Genomic DNA, 21,121 nt, shown 5'->3' with positions numbered 1-21,121 from the left:
GACGGACCTGTTCTGCCCTAACCTGAGAATAAGGAAAAAAAAAATGTATGTAAATAGCCTATCCAAAGTCACCTATCCAGAAACAGGAGCTCCTAAACAAGAAGTTTCAAAAAGCTATCAACTACAGAGGAAAGAGGAAACACTTATCAAGTAAAAAAATACAGTAATTCTGCTTTTAAAATATACTTAATAAGCAAAAAAACTCAAAGCACTATAATTATGCAAGTTATGCATATAAATACATACTATGCTGTTCATTTCTGAAGATTCGTAACTTCCACATGGATGTACGCTTCCAATAGGTTCCAACCCTTCTTCATCCCACATATACGTGCCGTCAGAGCTGTCAGATGGAGAAAGCTCAAAAGAGGACCCAGCTCTGTAATTCATCTCTGGAGAAATCACATTCTCAGCAGTATGCTTTGTGCTTTCACTGTTGTCATCCACTGCTTAAAGGAAACAAGAATAGTTAAGATTCCAGAAACAATCTAAATATTAAGATGTACAAATATTAAGATGTGTACTATTGTTGTTTTAACTTCTCTGAAACTGTACTGTAACAGAAATATCTGAAAGTGTTCTACAGTATTGTTCATTTATCCTAGAGCAGAAAAACAGCTCAGGCTGGTTTGGTAGCTACAACTAAGCATCCTTCCAACCTACATCTTTGCTAGGCTTTTACACTGCACTAATTCACCCATCATAAAAGCTACTTTTAGAAATCTGTATCTTTTTAAGATATTAGTAAGTGGGTCTAAAAGTATATCCTTTGGATACAATCTTTGGACTGTAAAGTCTCTCAAAACAAGCATGTACTATGAGAAGCCCATCAGAGACTTGAGAATATGGCTTTTAAAAACATCTTCTGTCTCTTCCATGAATTCTTAAAGAATTAATATAGCATGCGTCAGGGAAAAAAAAAAAAAAAAAAAAACCAGTGACATTCCTATTTATAAATTAATTGATTTAATTAGACACCCTACACTTATTCCCACTACTTAGAAGCAGTTACAGCTGTTCTCTGCCTACAGAGGTGGAGGAGGCGAGGGGGGAGGAGAAATTTTCTTAAAAGATCACCAGTCCAGAGAAATGAATAGCAAAGCAAGGATATAAAGAATCCCACAACCATAATGCAAGTGTGGTTAAAGGAGGTATCGTTCATCCTTATCCCAAAGAAAAAGAGCTCTTCAAAATCATGCTTGGAAAAGATAACTATCATGCAGAAAAAGGGTTGGAAGAAAACAAATGGGCCAACACAGAGCCAAGTTGCATTCAGAAACAATTCACAAGCAATGGGCAATTATATAAAACAACTTAATTAGTTACAGACTCTTGATTTAGTACCTAAAATTTCAAACAGAACAAAGTATTTACCAGACACATTTATATCAAGCCAGTCATCAGCATTACAGCCACTTTCCTTGAGAGAAGTGAACGGCTCGATTGACGTTATACTCCCATGCTCTAATTCTTGAAGGCAGCTCTCCTTTTGCTGTATTTGTATAGTTCTGTTTGGGTCTTCTATATCTATGAAATCATCACTGAAGTCTTCACTCAAATCATTTTTTTCAGAGGATGACAAAGAAGATATAGATATTTCATCTCCATCATCGCTCATACACATGACTTTTGACCCATGTTTTCCCATACTTTCATGCAGGCCCTCATCAGAATCTGTTCTTTGAGCATTGCTCTCTAAAATACTGTTTTTCTCAATTGCTCTATTAATATTTGTTGAAATTTCAGAGTTCTCCACAACGCATGTGTCAGGAGTTGTACTTTTGCTGCCATTCACAATATTTCCAGCAAATCGCTGCCTGGTAGGCTTCAGCAGAGAAGGCCGACTTAATCTGTATCCAAAAGAAGGTGCTGACCCAGATCCATTCGACAGTGGGGGCTTCTTTGAACAAGAAGCTGACATACCGGAGTAGGGCCTGGTAAATCCGTACTTCATAGGTTCATTTCCATTGGGTACATCCAACTGACGGGCATTTCTTGACAACAAAGTTGACCTCTGAGATGTCCTGGCAGCTAGATTTTGACTATGATAAGGCCTTGTAAGATCCACGGCTTTATTAAAGGAATGTGACCTGGTTAAAGATGCAGTGGGAAGGAAAGAATTCTGAATGGAATGTGAAAAACTTTGTGATCTTACCATTTTTTCACAGGAAAAAGCCTTGCTATTGTCTGTAGATTGTGCCAGGCTTTCTCCTGAACTTGTCCTTGTGGCACTGGAATTAGCTCTAGGTCTCTGCAAACCTACCACTGGTCTATTTCCATAAAATCCATTTAAATGTGATTTTGGAGCATTGAGTCCAGAATATGAGGTCCTTCCTGACAGGGTACCTTTGGCGAATTTTGCTGAACTAGAGAGTCCAGGCAAAGACTTTGGGTTTAATTCCTCAGTAGAAGATACAAACATATTGGTTTGCTTTGCTGCTTTTGATGCAACTGAAGCAGTACTGTTCAAACCCACCCTGAGCACATCATTACCCAATGCACCTTGAGATTGAGAATACTTCTCAGAATCAATTAATTTTTCGTTACAGTTATGCTTAGAGTTTGTCTCTCTCCCATTTTGATCATGAAGTTGATATTTATTTGATTTTTTCCAATTGAAAGAAAAGGAAGACATGCGAACAGTGCCATTGTGCTTGCCAAAATTTTTGCCACCATTATTGCCTGCTAAACTAACAGCCGTCCCATTCGGCATAGGTTGCAAAACACTTCCTAAAGTTTTCGTTCCATATTTCGGTAGCCTGGAAACCAAGGATGTCCTGATTTGATTTTTTTCTTCCATGAGCTATTGGGTACATTGGTCCTTAAAGAGTGCTTGAATCTGAGGAAAAAAAAAAAATTAGACCTGAATCAACCACACATTAAACATAATTTTATATACATTTGCATCTATATGTTTACTACATTCCTGTGCATAACTATACCATGGTGACACAAAGTAACCCATACAACTTTAGTGAACTCCAGAGAAATACCTGTCACCGTAGTTACTTGGCAGTAAGGTGTTATTCAGGTCACACCTTCCTCCCCCAACTTTCATTCTCTAGATAAATGGCCTTTTTTTTTCCTTCCTTTTGAAATCTATAAAATAAGCTTAAAAAGGAGTTGGGTTTTTTTCCATTCATCTATTTTGAGCAACAAACTGAATTTTTCAACTGTTACAATTATTAAATCACATACTTAAGACTTGATATTTAAAAAACCCCACAAATAGAACATGGCACAAACCTGTAGTCAGCAATGTAAAACTGCAAAAATTATAATGTAAAGTCCGACTAAAAGCTAGTTTTTTGAAAATTATTTTCTTCAGTTTCCCCAATGTCTATGTTACAAGATACAAAATAATCACTCATCATCATCACCTTCACCATAGCATTTTTTTTCCAGATCTTACTGATATCCCCAATTCAATATGAAAATTCCTAGCTGTTTTTTCCTCTGAAATGAAAACTGTAGTCTATTTTGGTCATCATCTTATTCATGTACAAGACTTGAGGTACAGTCCAACAGTTATGTAAGGTCAGTGCTAGTAAGTGAATTCAAAAATTTCACTTCTGTGCAGCGACACATGAACACGTAACAGTAGTTACAAAAGTACAAGATAAAAAGATAATTATAGCATTCATGCATTCCCTCGTATCATGAATTTCGCTTCCATCCACCTGGTTTGGAGTACAGGTATTCCACTACAGTCATGTCACTTTAGTCTATTTTATATAACACTTATTTTATAAAGCCATATCTGCTTTACAGACACATCTTTGCCTCAAAAGTTTCTGCCTTGAGAATTACGATATCCTTGTTTTGATATACTGCTTTTTGTTTCTTCCACACTCATCCACATACCCATCCTACTATTTGGACAACTAACTGTGTCTGTATCACCTTTCTGTACAGCACTTAGTCTGTTTTGCCTGGCTATACAATATGAACAACTTGTCTACTTGTTATTATTAAAGACTTGCAATTCAGACAATAAGGCCTTGCGAAGTCTCCAAGTTTCAATGTTTCATCTTAAGACAAGTTTTACTCTTGTGTTAAATTCTGTATTTGCAAGACCAGGTTTCTGTTTTTTCCAAGACAGCTGTAGAAGAATATCTTGCTTTTGCTAGCCGCGATTTTATGTTTTCATCAGTTTCACCCGCTGGTCTTACAATGGTGTAAAGACACAGAATTTCAGTCATTCATGTTATTCCCTGAAACTATGATCCGCGTTTCTCTTTTCACAGACCTACACACAACTGGCAGGACTAAAAAACCCATGAACATTTTTAACCCACAGCAATCATGGTGAGAATCAACACACAGCAAGTAACATACTTATTCAAGGTACAGAAAATATCTTGTGTAACCACAGCAAGCATTACCTTAAAGGGAGTCACTCCCCAAGCTGCAAAACCTCACTAAGAAACATTTAAGATAAAATCAAAGTAGCATTAAATTCATGCAAACAGAAGTGCCCTTAGGATTTTGTAAATGAATAGGATGCCCCAGAGCTGTACTTCTGGAAGTGGATCTACATTAAAATGATACAAAAAGAAACATACTCAGAGACATGGCTTCTTAGGGGCTTCTAGAGTAGTGAAAATACCAGAATCCACATTCTACAACTGGTAGAGTGCATTTCCATTCAGAACCACACAAATCCAGAGTCTTCAAATACTGTTAATTCTTGCACACCAGAGACATAACCCTCACCTAGGTGTACAAAGCAGCACACAAGTATTTCACCCTGGCGACAGCAAAACATTTAACTCATTGTGTATAATATGTGCCTGTATGTAGATTTAGGTGTCTAATGTTATCTCAAAAACACTATGACCAACATCATTTACTAAAAAAAGCATTCACAGCATCTCATTCGTGTATCTGTACCCATAAAAAAGAAACTTGCCGACAGTGTACCTGCATACCTTGCAAATGAAAAAAACATTATGCTTTAGTATCACATGTCAACATCGAAGATATTTATTTTATGCCAAACATATATGGTAAAGGCAATAAAGTACACTTTTTTTTTTTTTACTAACTCCATGCATAAAAAATGGCCTTCAACATTATGATATATTCATTCACACCAAGCATCGTACTGCAGATCCATCAAAAGATATCCCAACTCTAATAAAAAGGCTCAAGTCTCATAAAGAAATCTTCCAAATTAAAAAAAGTTAAATTAGAAAACTGCTAATTTAACTTTCATGCTTTATGGATAATTCCCTTTTCACATCTGTCTACCATCTCTCAGGTGGCTGCAAAATTTAAATGAGGCCATTTAGTTAGATTGCTTTAATCCTCCACCAAGTGCTGCAAATTAAACTTGAAAAGAAGACCTCTCAGTTCTCTAGGAAGGGTGCCTGCTCATTTATCCTTAATTAGGAAAAGACAAAACATTATCTTCAAGAAAACTGTACTGATTGCTTAAAACATTTCAGATAATTAAATTAAAAGACAAGCAATACTTGTCTGTGTTTGATTAGCTACATAACTGTAACTACTGTGTCACCTTTTTAATTCTAGGTTGCATTTGTTTCGCTGAAATACAATGCCATCAAAAAAAACCCAAAACTTAACAGTATCATATCTTGTATCATGTTACTTTTCCCAGAAAATGGGACATTTTCTTAAGTTCTCTTAAACATCCTCAATCTTGACATATATTTACTACTAGAAATTACACTACCCTAACAATGATATTCCCTTATCAAGAAGCACAGTACCTGCAAGTTACAGTATGATTTCTGCATCCCACAAAACTCACGTTCAATACAATTTAAGTCGTATTCTGCTGTACTATAAAGAAATTCAAAGTATTCTTAGACATCAGCAATTTATGGATTTTTTTTAAAAAGACATTTGAGCAAACAAGTCTTATATGCTTCGCCTTAGGAAACAGATTTTCTAGTGCACACAAGCCTAATCGGGAATTAAGCTAATTATAAAGAGCCTAGTCTTATATAATGATCCAGGGAAAAGGAATTAAAACTTACAGACCCTCTCTGAAGTACAATCTGAATTAACTGAAAAGCTGCTATACCCTTACCTTCAAGGATATTCAAGATCCTGGTGATAAGCAAAAGGATATTCATTCTCACTCTCCTTTGTGCTTTCTGTATAGGACTATTTACACCTCGACAAGATCCTCCAATGTTAGTTTCAACTAGCAAACACAACATTCACTTTTACTTCATTCACAGTCTGTCTCAGCAACATGAGGAAGGCCATTTTCTATATATTAACTTCTCGGCAAAGTTTAGTTTTGCATCTACGACTCCACCCTACGTGTTGTGGAATGATTATTACAGCAGAAGACAGCTTAAGGTTCATACATTTCAATATTTGGGCACCTTAAAATATCGCAATCCCTATAATCCATGCTAGAGAGCTAACAGCATTTTGAAGTTCCGAAGAGATTACTATGAGTGGGACCAAATTCCCATCCTATTGTCATAGGAGTGTGGAATAAACAGCTCGCAGATGAAACGTACCTGACAGACTGGTGACAGACAAGAGCAATTCTGCAGAACTATTGCTATGCCAACAGTTTCAGATGTATGTTTCATTATTCTTAGCAATTTTAAGACCACCTAAGCAGAAATACTGTGGAGCTAACTTAAGTTGCTTTTCTTAGAGCAACTTCCTCCCAGTGTGAAGAATTTTTTTGAGGCACACAAACATAAGTTTGTGCAACAGGATTGTGCTGGAAAATCAAGATAGTCAACACCTCCTTGCTGCTTCTGGGTAACAAAAATGATACTTTCCTGTAGGTCTGCAAGAAGCTCGCAGCTACAGTGGTACACAAGCTTCCTTACCTATCCAGAAACATTATGTCCGTCAGCATCCATATATCAGCAAACACCAATTATTAATCAGTCATTTTTTTTGGTATTTGGTGTGGGCAGACTGATAGAACAACTGCTATGAAGCCTGTGAATAAATAAATTATTCATATTTCTGCCATCATGTGCTGGATATTACTGAAGCCAATGAAGTTTAATGACGACATTTGCCAAGTCAGACCTTATACTCCTATTATTTGCCTTCCACAGAAGGCCTAAGAATTAAGGTACTATCTAATTCTACTTGTTTGGCTCAGTGACAGGTGATCTGAAGCAGCAGTTTACCAATATTCATGCATATTTATCTTGCCAACTACACAGTGCTAGAATTTCCAGGGACCTTCATTCTTTTTCCTATAAAACAAAAGCATATTTCTAGTATATAAAAAACATGGACAGGAAAGTGAGAACATTCTTCCAATGGTAAACTAAATTATCTCCTCTAGTGAAAAGCTTACTTGGCCACAGCATTACATTAGGGTAGAGAAAACAACTGTTAACTACTGTCCAACCAGTGCAGAAAATGAGTGAAGCCTACCCTTGGGAACTGAAGAGCAAATGGCAGGCCACGAGCGGATGGCTTGAGGCAGGCACAATCTACTACCTTAAGTAACAATTACATCCTGTTTTCTGCACCACACTTCTAACAGGAGAGCCCTGCTGAAATCTGAGGCACAAGACCAGCTCTTCAAGGTGCTATGGACATGCTTCAAGATAGCTGCTCCTAACTTCCCACTGGCTTTCATGATAACCAAGATGCCCTCCACACAGAAAAAAGACACAAATTTGCCAACCTGAAAAAAGATTGTAGTTTACTTCTAATTATAACCTGCTGAATCTAGATACACCTCATGGCTTTGTGAATTCAAGTGCACCTGTAGTATTTCAACTCTGTCCACTGTGCATGGCTTACAAAAACAATCTCCGTACACCTCTGCGTTTTAACACCACAACTTCTATTTCTTCATTTATTTTTCTATTCAGGACACATAGAATACAGATCTTTTCACCACTGATCTGTGGTGAAACTTAAGCATTAAGAACTATTTTTCTTAAAAATGTAATTTAAAAAAATGCATTAGGACAGTTACGTGAAAATATCTTATTTCCACCAGCATATGGACATACTGAATGACATAAGGGAAAAATCAGGGAGGGCCCTGCAACAGATGCAGAAAAAGTCTTCTTTAGCAAATACTTCAGAACACTGCAAGTCGGGCAGCATGACTGCAAGTCGGGCAGCATGACTGCAAGTCGGGCAGCATGACTGCAAGTCGGGCAGCATGACTGCAAGTCGGGCAGCATGACTGCAAGTCGGGCAGCATGACTGCAAGTCAATTTTCAGCTTTAAGAGGACCATGAGAGCTTAACAGAATCAAAGAACCTGGCAGGAGAACTAGCTAGCAAACACCTGCTCTGAGCAGGACAAGCCCTGAGGAACTGAGGATGAAGAATCCTGAGGAAATTCCACATGTTGTATAAATGAAATTGAATCAGAATACAACTAGAAATTCTGACAGCTCCAAGATTGAACTTCTGAGTATTCACAACTGTCTCATATTCTCTTGTGTTATTTACCCTGCAGACTGGCTACAATTCAGTGAAAAAAAGCCACCTTCTCTCAACTCCAAGATCCAGTAAGATTTATCAGCTCTGCAGTAAAATCCTCCGAGCCTGCCTGCCTGCCTTCCTTCTCCTGTCTTCAGTGTCTCCAAAACACCTCTGGTCTTGAATCAATTCCCATGCTTTATGAAGGCATCCATGAATTTGTCTCTCCCTTTCCTACGTCCAAACTGCACAGTGGTTAATACTAGCATCCTTGACAGTCTGCCTTTTGAAGGTACCATAGCCATAAAGTATGGTAAGAAATTCCAAGACACTTAATGCTTATTTTTCTGTTTCTCTGAAATAATTTTGTTCTTCTGTGTTCAAAGTTGTGAGATTGTTCCCAGATGTCAGAAAGCTTAGAGGTAAGTCCTTCTCTATTCTTCCTCCCTCACACTATGGTATGCTGATGTTCTACCCATTTGTAAAGTTTGATCTATCAAACATTAAGCAAACCAGTTATCCAAGCTGCTGTTGCGCTGAATTACATTTACTGCTGGTCAGAAAGCACTGGGTCAAGGAATATAAGCAAAGCATGATAAAGGGAGGAGAGAACAAGAAAGACATCATGAAGAGATTAGGGCTTCTGTATTTCTAATATTGAACAGTATCTTTAGTCAATACAACAAAAAGATGTGATGTTCGTTGCAATCTTTAAAAGCATTGTTGTTATTCATCAGAATATGGTTTCTTAATGCTTTGTAAGGCTACAGGACACACACGCTTACTGGAGAAAAAGAAATAGGGAAATGCAGCTCTATTTTGTAGAAGAAAGCTACTAGAATACTTCCAGAATCAAAAACTCCATTCGCATCGCTTAGGGCCACACTCTCAATTCACTCTCCCATTAATGCTATTTACACTGAGTATCAGGCACCTCAAGGAAGAAAAAAAGGGCTAAGTGCTATCTGCCCAGAAACGTAAGCTTAGTTTGCCCACTTGTGCTCTACATATTAGTAAAATAGAGACTATACATTTTAAACCCCGAATTTTTACATCAAACCTTACCAAAAGGTTGAAACAAAACAGGATTTGAGTTATCATAAAACCCTTAAGATTATATTGAAAAAAAAATGTCATGCAAATATTAACTGCAAGTAAGATCTTTGCTAAAGTTTCTGAAATAGGTAAATTTGCCCTAAATTTTTTGCATTCTTACATGACTGATAAGGCAGAAGGCAATCAAGGTCCAGGTGCTTATCCAGCTGCAACAAGGGAGCAGCTTCAGGACAAAGAAAAGAAGATGGAAGAAGATACTTGGGGGTAGGGATATATTACTCCCAATAAAAGAGAATATCAGGGCCTGCAAAAAGGAAGAAATAGACTTGAAACAGTGCACTTTCACATTCCTCTTAAATGTTAACACAGGTTATTATAGTTCATTCATAAATGAGAAATGAAATGCAATGACACTCTTTTCTGCATTAGTGCTGACAGCCTAACTGTTCTCAGGGACAGAACTCAGCTAGCAATGGGAATAAAGCATTGCAGAGGCACAACTCCTCTCTGAAACCACCAATCACCTGATGCATCCTCTTGGAGGAAACCATCAGTTCCCTTCTTCAAAAGATCTACTCTTCTTGCCACAGCAGAGGCAAAACATAGGTCTACTCTGACTTGGTCAAAATTCTGGAAAATGCCTTCAGTAAGACGTAAAGGTGGCTCAGACACTGGCGGACATTGGGTTTTCCTTAAGTTGACTTTTGCGCACTCTTCCAATCACCCATCCAAACGTAGCAGAGCCATAGCTTGTTAGATCTGAACTAGCGATGTCAACTCTGTACCTCCAGATATAAACACCATACACTTCCTTCAGAACACAAGATACAGAACATAGTAAGGCTTTCACTGGAAATCCAAAGAACATAAGGCACAGCTGATAAAAACACTACATTAAGCATGCTCACCCCAAGAACAGCTTTGAAAGCATTGTGAGAGATGGATGGGATACATTATAATAAATCAGAAGCAGAAACAACTGACATAATCATGACTGATACACCTAGCTCTGATGCAGAAACACTCCTGCTAGAAGGAATTAAATTATGTGGATTACTTCATTTGTTACGTTACACAGCGAACAGCCTTCTGTGAACAGAACCATTGCAACAGATTCAACCTTAGCAAGTCATGTAGACCAAGCTTCTTCAATAGGGTAGCTTAACAGCTCTTAAACTGCAGAAGATGTACTGTTCTCAAAATCTTTGTTGGTGAAGAGATAAAGAGCCTTTATTTGCTTCAATTCTTTGATGACATTATTCAGTTTAAATTATTACCAAGTTAGCAAGGATAATAAACAGAAAGGGGAAAACCAAACTAAGACAAGACACTGTCTGCCTGCCCTACAGATCTAACACTCTGCAACCTAAAGACAAAGTTGTATGCTACAGAGAAGAAAAGAACTAAACTATCATATTACTCGAGCATTATTCACACACACACACCACACAGAAGTACTGTGACCATAAAGCGCATCTATATCTAGGTTACCTTCCCATGCTGTCTTAACGCTTGCTTGTATTTGGCAAGATTTCTATCCTGGAAGATAACCCATAATTGTGTGTATGTATGTGCATGCGTACATACGTATACGAAAGACTCTGATCTTTCCCATTTGATGAAGATAGCTGCCTTTCACAAAAGTTTTAAAGCTGACATCACTGTCTAGATCATAAAGGCAAATTAAATTTTATGCTGTAGTTAATATTGACTGAATAATGCCAAACAGCAACTGCAGTCTAGAATCCAAGCTTTCTAGAAGTGAAATGGTGGATCTCAGTCTCCTTTCAAGAATTTTGTGATTATGTCAGCATCAAAGCAACTGATAGCAGAAACAGGCCACTGCTTTTGCTGATGGTATTATTCCTTCAGCAACAGCATTTCATGTTGGTAATTTCAATTTTTCTGAATTTACTCTTACAAGACAGATTAATCTGTCTCCGAGCTCAGACATAAAAGCAATGTCATTCTGCGAACAAGTAGGAATTACCTGCTGTTGTCTGGCAAATATTTCACTTAAAAATAGAGGAGCCTCCCTTTTTCCCTCAGAACTATCTACTGTCACCAAATGATTCAAACACACCACTCCCATCTCTAACTCTACTAGGAAAGACTTACTTCACCATTAATTCAGTAATGAACTAGAGAGTCAGCTTCCAGTTACCGTTTTCTGCTACTTATTTAGTAATGCATGCTACCTGGAGCAGGATTTTCTTGCTGATAAGAACAGGCAGGCTGGAAGCCAAGTGAAACTTTGAATACAACTGATTATAAATGGAGATATCCCTTTTTAGACAGCCACCTTGCCCATCCTACTCCTCTAGTTTGTTTATTCAACTGATGCATCTTCTCCATGTAAGAACACTGAGCTGTCTTGAGCTAAAACCCTCTTACAGTGGTACAAACATATATTGTTCAATATATTTTTGTATTGATTATGTAATGACTAATGACAGAAACCCATCTGAACCACTACTGAACAGTTTATCTATGTAGGTATCTTAAGATTAAAAATTCCCATTAGTTTAAATCTGCAGTGAGGATGTGCTTACCACCAATACATAAGTTCTTTTTTTTCCCTCCAGACGTACATGCTCATTCTTTCTACTGCTGCCTAAGAATTCTAGCTATAGGTTAAGCTGAATGACATGCAGAGATAATTGAAGAAGACTGCATGTAATTCTTAGACTCACTGGTACTGAGATATCTTCAGTAAGCCTGAAGAGGTTCACAGGTGACAATTGAGCAAGACTAGACAAGATGAAGCAGAAGGATGATAGAACAAAATAGTTCTAGGAATTTTTTTCTACATATTGCCAATGCTATTTCAACATAGTTTAGGTTTTTTTCAGAAGATCAAGACCTTGAGACAAGAACATGTTAAACCATTGCTACAGAATTTTTAAAAAATCATATTGTTTAGTCAGCCACTGCTGAATTAAAAAACAAAAAAAAAAAACCAACAAAAAAAAAAACAGAAAGAGGACTGACAAAGAAAACCTTTAAAACTTCTGTCATGAAAGAGAGCAAGTGAACCTTGGATAAGCTTGAAATAGTATATAAATCATAATATTTGTCTGGGTTTGGAACATGGCAATTCAATGTCCAGATTCAATTCTCCAGCTCAGCTGTAGAGTTCCAGCAGTCAATCTTACTTTAAAGGCAATGAATAAAAAGTCACACTGTCTCCTGCAGTAGCCTTAAAATAATGCACTGGGAAGAGAATGAGCAGGGCAAGCACATAATGTGACTTTCTCAACTTTCAACTACTTCCAATTCATAAGATTTCTTGAATTTGATGTAGTTTGCTTAGGAACCCTCCACAATCCTGTCCAACCTGTCCTTGAGTCCCTAAACTTTTTCCATCCATGACTGCCTTAAGCAAGGAGTCCCAGAGCCCTACTAATAATACTTTCAAAGTTTCTTTCATTGCCTTGCACAGATTCCTAAGGAGAACTACTTGTAAACTCCCTACATTGCAAGAACTGGCCACTGATTTCTGCTCTCCTTGCTACCAAACATAACAGTTACATCGATCAGTTTGTTTCATATCTATAGGCTTTCAAGAAGATACTGGATCACTTGTATTCTTTGAAGTGAAGTTTGACTTCTCTTCAACATCCACCCCTAACCAAAAATACTGCAGTCATATACTGGCATATTATAGCTTTCAGTCAAAACTTGCTTATTTCTGAACCACATCTTCAAAGTATCACTTTCTTGCTATTGAATTTTATTTCATTAGTGCTGGACACCTACAGCTTCTGTCTACAATTCTGTCTACAATAACCAATTGCTATTAATCAGTTCCCAAGCTCTCTAAAAGTATTCCAGTACCAAGCAACTTCGCAAGTTTGCCACAGCATAACAAATATAAACATGTTTTTAACCACAGACTGGCAGCTCTCTGTAAGTATTTTAAAGTGTGTTTTGTATTTTCTTACTGATTTTCTGACAAACGAACACAGTTATATCCAAATGTACCTATCAAGGTCAGTTTTCCACAACACAGAAAACACAGGTACTTGTTATATCATCATACATTTGCAATTGTAAAAAAAAAAAAAAAAAGATTCTCAAAGACACTGACATGTGTAACTTCACTTACTAGTGACAGCCTGTCCACAGGATCAGTTTCTCCCACATTAGCTTACAGAGTTACACAGAGACAGTCATCTATGCTTATATTTTACTTGAATTTAAAGGAAGCTGATACATATAATTCGTTTTGTTTAATCAAGATCTCAAATTTAGTCATAGTAAAGTGTTATTTTTATAAACTATCATTTCAGAGAGCTTTCATGTCTGAAAAGATTTACACAGACAGGGATTAGGTTTGGTGGTTTGTTTTTTTTTTTAAACTCTGTTTACTGATGGAAAAGGCTATACAGGATGAAAGATTCTGCTCCTTTCCTCAAGTCTCCTGCTATCAGCAGTAGCTTTGGCGTTGCCAAGTTTCCACCTGTGCAAGTTTGCCTTACTGAGATGAAGGTTAGTTAAAAGTCATAGCTTCCCTCAAATAATCAAAAATACTGATCAACACATCTATGTAATAATTTCCTCATATAAGACTAGAAAAAAATGCATTTAGGTAAAATCTATCTTTAATAAGATTCATGAAAAGAACATGAGTTGAAGTATCATACAAATTCAGATGGTAGTGAGAATCTCTGTGTCTATCTAGAAGAGTAGTGAGCATCTCTGTATCTATCTAGAAGACATTCTTGAATCTCCAGCTCAAAGTACACATGGTACTGTTGAGTCAAGAGAACCCAGGATATTCAGTCCTCCCTTGACACTTCGCTTAACTTGCGCTGTGTGTGTCACAAGCCATCTGGGCTAATTAGGCTAAAAGCATAGGAGTTCTTTTGCTTCAGGGAACAAATTCAGAAATTGCTTGCAATTTAAGGGTTATTCCAGATCTATAACTTGTTCAACCACCACATAAAAGTAAAACCTCATCAGCCATTTTCCTCTGCCTAAGAAGCCAAGCCTCCTTGCAGTGAGAACCTTGCCAACATTAACCATACTTCTGCTTCAATCAAAGCCATTAAAATGCACTCTGCAGAAAACTACCTCAACTCATCACGGACTAAGTGCTCACAAAAATCCCAATAATCTGTAGTGAAAAAGTCATTTTACTGAGAACTTGTGACACGAGTTCCCCATGTGACCAGGGATAAGCATCCCCCACCCTAGGACTTTCTTGCTTCACTTACTATAGGATATTATCAGAACTGCTCCAGCTGAATCCTCCCTTTAGAACAAAGAATAGCTAGTGAGCAAAGTCCAGATCTCTGCAAATCAAGATACTTTTGATCAAGGAAGAAACAATATTCTCAGAATGTCTCCCAAGATGTACCTATCTGATTGAAGTTTAAGAGCAAGCTGGAGTGTGTGTCCCAGAGGTACAAAGAAATGCAGAGACCTACACTGACTAGCTAAACTTCAACTTCAGAATAATTATTTTAACGCTGTTGGGATTTTATTCTAACATACGTGTTCAGGTATCCAGAGATTTACATAAGCTTTTTTATTGCTCCAATTGAAACACAATACAGGATTTTAAACCTAATTATCAAAAGCACCATTAGTATTTTCACCTCCTTAGTATCGCTGTTGGCACAGAATTTGACCCTGCCTGAAAGCTTCTAATTAAGATGATGGTACTGCTGTTTAAACTTCCAAACAGTGGCTAAAAGAGACCACCACAACCACTGCTGCAACTGGCTACCTTTTATTCCTTCATCTCTCTTCTGTTTTCAGAGATCTGCACTTTCTAACAATTTCAGGCAAGCAACGTTCACCTGAAGACTGGTGGCATGATGGCTTTTTATCTAGAGAGCCAGTGCCAACACTTACTTGTCACTGGTTTATTCCAAATAATCAATCCCTCTTAAAGGATGATCAGGTCCAAAAGAAATAGGTTTTACTCCAGTGAGCTTTTATATGAACAGTTCCATTAAAATGGGATTACTCATTAGCATGACAATACATTAAATGGGATCATTATGTTAATTGAGATCATTACTATTCTTTTTTTCTATATTCATATATATTATTACTTCAGTTCAAAACCACAAGGTGTTATAGTGGTCAAAAATATCAAATACAGAAATCTTCTAAACCTGAAACATTTCTACTGTTTAAATAGCTTTACAATTAGAAGACAATACTCAGCTGTTCTTGGAGTTCGTACATTGAGATTTCTATAATGAAAAGTACTAACTGCGTGCAAAGATTAAACTTTGACCTTAAAAACATTTTTTTCTACTGCAAGTTGTACATTCATGTAGATCCTTATTTAGATACATTTAGATAGCTGTTATTACTAAAGTTCCATTTGTTAGGCGTGCACCTCTTCAGCTTGGAGACATTAAATTCAAAATGGGCCCACAGAATTTAGAGTTATGCGATCATTACATGCATGTGAAAATATCTGCCAAATGTCATCCAGTATCACCAAAAAAATGTAAATATTTACTGCCTCCCACTAATATGAAGAGTTTTGTATTTTTGACTACTCCAGAAGACATATTTTTAAGGTTTCAGAGAATATTTAAAGTGGTTCTCAATTGTAAGAACATAACAATATGAAACCTTAGATCCAACTCCATTTCCATTTTAATATCTTTGTAACGAAAAATTCTGTTCTGCATCAAATTGAGGCTCAAAGCCCACAAACACCAGGAACAAACCTGCTACGAAGATGAAGCACCAATCCTACCAGTTGAACTAATTCCCCTGAAAAGTGGTAGACATCTTTATACAACATACCAGATGGAGTCCCAGATCTACAATCCTTACCTGAATTTGTTGTCTGGCCTGTACACTAATGCTCTGCTACAGCATTAAGTTCTCATTCGGTTTTGCTTTCTTTAACTGAAGATAAACAGCTCGACTCCCTCCAACTCAAAGTTAAAGTCTGAAGTTGCCTACGTTTCATTGTGTGCCAAAGTACATTCGACAGAACACGATGTTAACAGCGGGCTCTGGATGATGAAAGCAAACTCTTAGTGTCATTAACGCAAAATCGCCATAACGTACATAACATTCCCTTGTTGTTATAAGCGAAATCTGAACAGATTATAGACAAAGCAGATATTCCACCTTTTTATTATTTTTTTTTAAACTGCTGTCTTTGAACAGCCACATACTGGGTGCTTTTGCTTCTTCTCCTTTTGGTGGCTAGGAAGGGATCTTTGCGGCCAGGGCCCTCAGCAGCTGTTTCCCGATAGACCCGCCGGTACGTCTCAGCCAGCAGAGAGCCAGAAGACGCATAAACCACCGCAAAGCAGGAGCCGACGGAGGAAGGCAGCGGCAGGCCTGCCGCCCCAGATCGCCCTTCGCCTCGGGCAAGCCCCGGACACCGCCGGCCAAGCCGGCGGCGCTGCCAGCGCCCTGCCAGCCGGGGACGGCCGCACCTGTGGCACGGCTCGCAGCCAGCGGCACCGCAGCAGCCTCAGCTGACAGTCAGGCCGCCCCAGAGCCGAAGGCTGCGCCCGGGCAGGGACACGCAGGAGGCTGCCCGGCCCGGCCCGGCTCGCCCCGCCCGGCCCGGCCCTCCCCCAGCCTCCCGCGGCCCGCCATACCGCAGCATCCCCCCGGCCGAGGCGGCGACCCCAGCCCCGGCGGGAAGGCGGCGGGGCGGGAAGGCGCAGGGAGGGTACGACGGGCCGCTCCCCGCCCCCCCGCCCTTCGCCTCCCTCCTCGCCTCACCGCCGGCAAGGAGACCCCCAGCAGCGCGGCCCAGCGTGAGAGGAAGGGGGGAGCGCCCTCCCGGCGCCCTCCCCGCGCCCGCGCCCGCCCCCGCCCCACTCACCGCCGGGACGGGCGCAGGCCGGCGCTGTCCCCTCCTCGGGCAGGGCCGCGGCGCTCTGCGCCCTCAGGTGCCGGCCGCCAGCCGCCCCGCCCCGCCCGGCCCCGCCCCGCCCCGCCCGGCCCGGCCCGGCCCGGCCCGGCCCGCGGTGGGAGGGCCGGCGCGCGCAGCCCCACCGCGCATGCCCCGGCGAAGGGCGCCGGGCCGCCTCTCCACGCCCCTCCGCGCCCCTCGCCTCACCCTGACGTCAGCGCGGGCGGCGCGGCCCCGGCCGCCGGACCCCGCCCCCTCCCCCCCGTCGACCGTTAGGCGCCGTGCGCGAGCACCCTCCTGCCGACGGCTGCGCCCGCGCGGCGGGCGGGAGCGGCCATGGCGGCCGGGCGGGCGGCCTCTACCCCCCGGGCGAGCTCTGCGCGCTCCGCTGACGACATGGCGCCTCGCCCGTGCCCGCCGGCCGGGCTGGCTGCGGGGCTGCCTTGGCGCTGTGTCACGCCGGGCCGGCGAGGCCGCGAGGCCTGCAGGCCCGCCGGCCACGTCTTCCAGTCTGCCCTAACGATTAGTGAGTCCGTTGGCCAAACCAAACAAAACCAGGTTGTTAAAAGTGCTGACGGAAATAGGCCTGCGAGTGTCCTGGCTCTGGGACGTGGAGAGGACTTGCAGGGGAAAGAGGCCTCACAAATGTCCCCGCCACGCGAAAAGCCTGGAAGGACTCCTGCAGCCACCAGTGAGATGCAAATCCACGGGAGACCGGGCTTTCTCCCTGCTGGTGCTTGCGGAAGGGCTTCCGAGTTTAATTTCCTCGCCTTTTCCGCCTGGGCCAGGAATCGGAAGGCACTGACAGAGTACCAGAACCTTCTGCGAGGTTCAGGAAGTTACCCACCTGTGGTTACGTGAGGTGGTTCAGGATGGTGTCACTGATCCTTCATACCCCACTGCTTTTCCCAGCCACCTGCGTGCTTGTTTGGAGCTTGTCTTTCTGCGTCTCCTGTGGTTTGGGACCTTCATGTATGTGTTGTCTTAGCGTTTCAGCATCTGTACTGCTGTGCTTCAACTTCAGATTTTCAAAGTTTCGTTTTTCTCACAAGTTTTGAGTGTCACTATGTCTAAATTTTTGCCTGCCTGCTTCACCAGGCCTCCCACAGGAAGCAAGCCATGCAGTAGCTTCCAGCTATGTTCAAGCAGAAAAAAAAGACACCACCCTGTAATTGATAAGCATCATTTGCTGCAGCCTCTTGACTACAAGTTGGGCGCGCTGCCAGCGTGTAAGACCTGCTTGCAGATGTCAGCGCAGGCACTGCAACTGCCTCCTCACCCTTCTAGACACAGGGCTTGAAGACTCCAGTACATTTGCCCCATAGATAGCAGAAAGGCCTTTTTTAAAAGGTTAGGAAAAAGAACCAAAGGGTTTGTATATCTTTTTGCCTGAACTTAAATGTACCAGCCACGTTAATGCATTTATTCTTAGAACAATCTGAGGCATAATTACTCCCCTGTGGTACAGGAAGAAAAAAAAAAAAGGTAAGCAGAGAGATTAAATCTCTTGCGCAAAGCTAAAGGGATAGCAAAGCCAGGAAATGAACACAGATTTCCTGAGTCAGGCGTCATTGCTTTAACCACACAATCATTCTTTCTTTCAGTCATTCTCAGCTTCTGAGCATTAATGTAAACATCAACTGCATTAGCATAGATTCGATTTTTCCGTGCTTTGTTCATCAAAACGACTTCACTGTTCCCACTGCCACCTCTCCCAACTAACTTCCATTTCCTTCCCAAAAGTAAAAGAAATTATATTACAGACTCTCTGGGAGGGTCGCTAGGAGAGTCTTAAATTTCCCGCTGCCTTTCTGCAGGCACTGACAGGTATTTCTTCAACCCCAATACTTTAAGCATCAACTCACAAAGCAATTGTGGTGCTTCCATGGTGCATCTCTTAGGCAGGTACCCAAATGCATAGTGAATGAGATCAAGGAGCAAAATTGTTCCCTGTCATACTTTTCAGCCAGATCAGAGGACTAGGAACGCTTGTAACCAACAAAAAGGAGGCACATAAGCTATGTGTACTGACCTGGAAGTGGTGGTATAACCACCTTTTTTAACTCCAGCTCATACTTCTAATATCTGAAAATGATTATGAAACACAACTCTAAAAGAAAGCTACATATTTAAAAGAAGAAAACAACTTAGAGATATTTTAGGACAGATTTGTGAGCCTTCACTATCTAGGCATTTAACTGACTTCCACAATTCTTACATAGCCTCAAGATTAAGATCCAGTCTTTAAGCAGAATCCATAGTTTTGGAAAAATAACTTCAAAAAAGGGAAGCATTACATACACAACTCCAGCTTCTGACAACTTAACTCAAAAGATAGTGCTAACAGTCCTACTGACAGACTACAGGCTAAGATCTAGCCACAATCAACTGCAGTATCTTTTCTTACCAGTTTAATATTTGATATGTCTTCTGCTTGAGGACTTCACATTCTATTGATTTTATACTAAATTGATTTAAATGGACTTTCTGTTACACTGGGAAATGGACTAGAAGCTTTGTTTTATCCACCTCACTCACTGACCTGGCATTGTGCTGCCTCCAAAAACCAGAGACACAGCAATGGATAACACCAACCACCCAGAGAAGAGTTTAACAGCTGGATGAGCGGATAGTGATATCCACACACAAAAAAAAAAAAAAAAAAAAGAAAAAAAGAAAAAGGAGGGTAATTGTCGTAGGCAACTCCCTTCTGACGGGGAAAGAGTACCCAATATGCAGATCTGACTCATCCCCCAGGGAAGTCTTCTGCCTCCCTGGGGCCCAGGTAAAAGACATTACCAGGGAACTCCCTGGTCTGGTTCGGACCTCTGATTATTACCCATTGCTGTTGTGCAGGTTGGCAGTGATGTGATTAAAGAGAGAAATCAAAAGGCAATCAAAAGGGACTTCAGGGCACTGGGGCGATTAGTGGAAGGATCGGGAGCACAGGTAGTGTTTTCCTCAGTCCCTTCAGTGGCAGGGAAATACACTGAAAGGAACAGGAAAACACACCTGGTTAATACGTGGCTCAGAGGCTGGTGCCATCAGTGGAATTTTGGGTTTTTTTGATCACGGGAAGGTTTACGTGGCACCGGGCTTGCTGGCGGCAAATGGTGTCTGTCTATCTCAAAGATGTAAAAGAATCCTCACTGGTGAGATGGCAGGGCTCATAGAAAGGGCTTTAAACTAGGTTTGAAGGGCGTAAGGGATAAAACTAGGTGCACCAGAGATGAGCCTGGGGGCAGCATGGCAATGTTAGGGGTGGATTCGATAGGGCAGCTCAAATGCATCTGTGCCAATGCACACAGCATGGGCAATAAACAGGAGGACCTGGAAGCCGTTGTGCAGCAGGATAGATATGACTTAGCTGCCATCACAGAAACATGGTGGGATGACTCCCGTGACTGGAGTGCTGCAATGGATGGCTACAAGCTCTTCAGAAGGGATAGGCAAGGTAGAAGAGGTGGTGGGGTGGCTCTTTATGTTAGGGAGTGTTTTGACTGTACAGAGCTACACGATTGTGATGACAAGGTGGAGTGCTTATGGGTAAGGATGAGAGGGAAGGCCAACAAGGCAGATGCTGTGCTAGGAGTCTGTTATAGACCACCCAACCAGGTTGAAGAGATGGATGAATCATTCTACAAGCAGCTGGCAGTAGTCTCACAGTCGTGTGCCCCTGTCCTTGTGGGGGACTTCAACTTCCAGACATCTGCTGGAAGTACAACACAGCAGTGAGTAAACAATCTAGGAGGTTCCTGCAGTGTGTGGAAGATAAATTCCTGACACAGCTGGTAGGTGAGCCAGCCAGGGG

General features: G+C 40.9%; 1 protein-coding gene and 1 pseudogene across 6 annotated transcripts in view; one reads left to right on the top strand and one right to left on the bottom strand.

Moving 5' to 3' along the window:
• The window catches only part of CCSER2 (coiled-coil serine rich protein 2), a 75,374-nt gene extending 57,988 nt beyond the window's left edge, over nt 1-17,386 (bottom strand). For 2 of the 6 annotated variants that reach the window (XM_075025529.1, XM_075025533.1), the window contains exons 1-3: nt 17,281-17,386; nt 1,375-2,839; nt 247-449 (exon numbers count right to left, since the gene is read on the bottom strand). In XM_075025529.1, the coding sequence (XP_074881630.1) occupies nt 247-449; nt 1,375-2,800 (1,629 nt within the window). In that variant the 5' untranslated portion in view covers nt 2,801-2,839; nt 17,281-17,386. Of the gene's footprint in view, nt 1-246; nt 450-1,374; nt 2,992-16,265; nt 16,283-17,280 lie in introns of those variants that run through there. The other 4 variants (XM_075025532.1, XM_075025534.1, XM_075025531.1 and 1 more) reach the window with 3 other exon arrangements.
• Nucleotides 17,387-19,665: 2,279 nt separating this feature from the next.
• On the top strand, nt 19,666-19,844 carry LOC142030733 (U2 spliceosomal RNA; annotated as a pseudogene).
• Nucleotides 19,845-21,121: the final 1,277 nt, after the last annotated feature.

The sequence above is a fragment of the Buteo buteo genome, chromosome 4 (assembly GCF_964188355.1).
Source record: "Buteo buteo chromosome 4, bButBut1.hap1.1, whole genome shotgun sequence".
NCBI classification, from domain to species: domain Eukaryota; kingdom Metazoa; phylum Chordata; class Aves; order Accipitriformes; family Accipitridae; genus Buteo; species Buteo buteo.
This window is presented reverse-complemented; position numbering and strand designations above follow the sequence as displayed.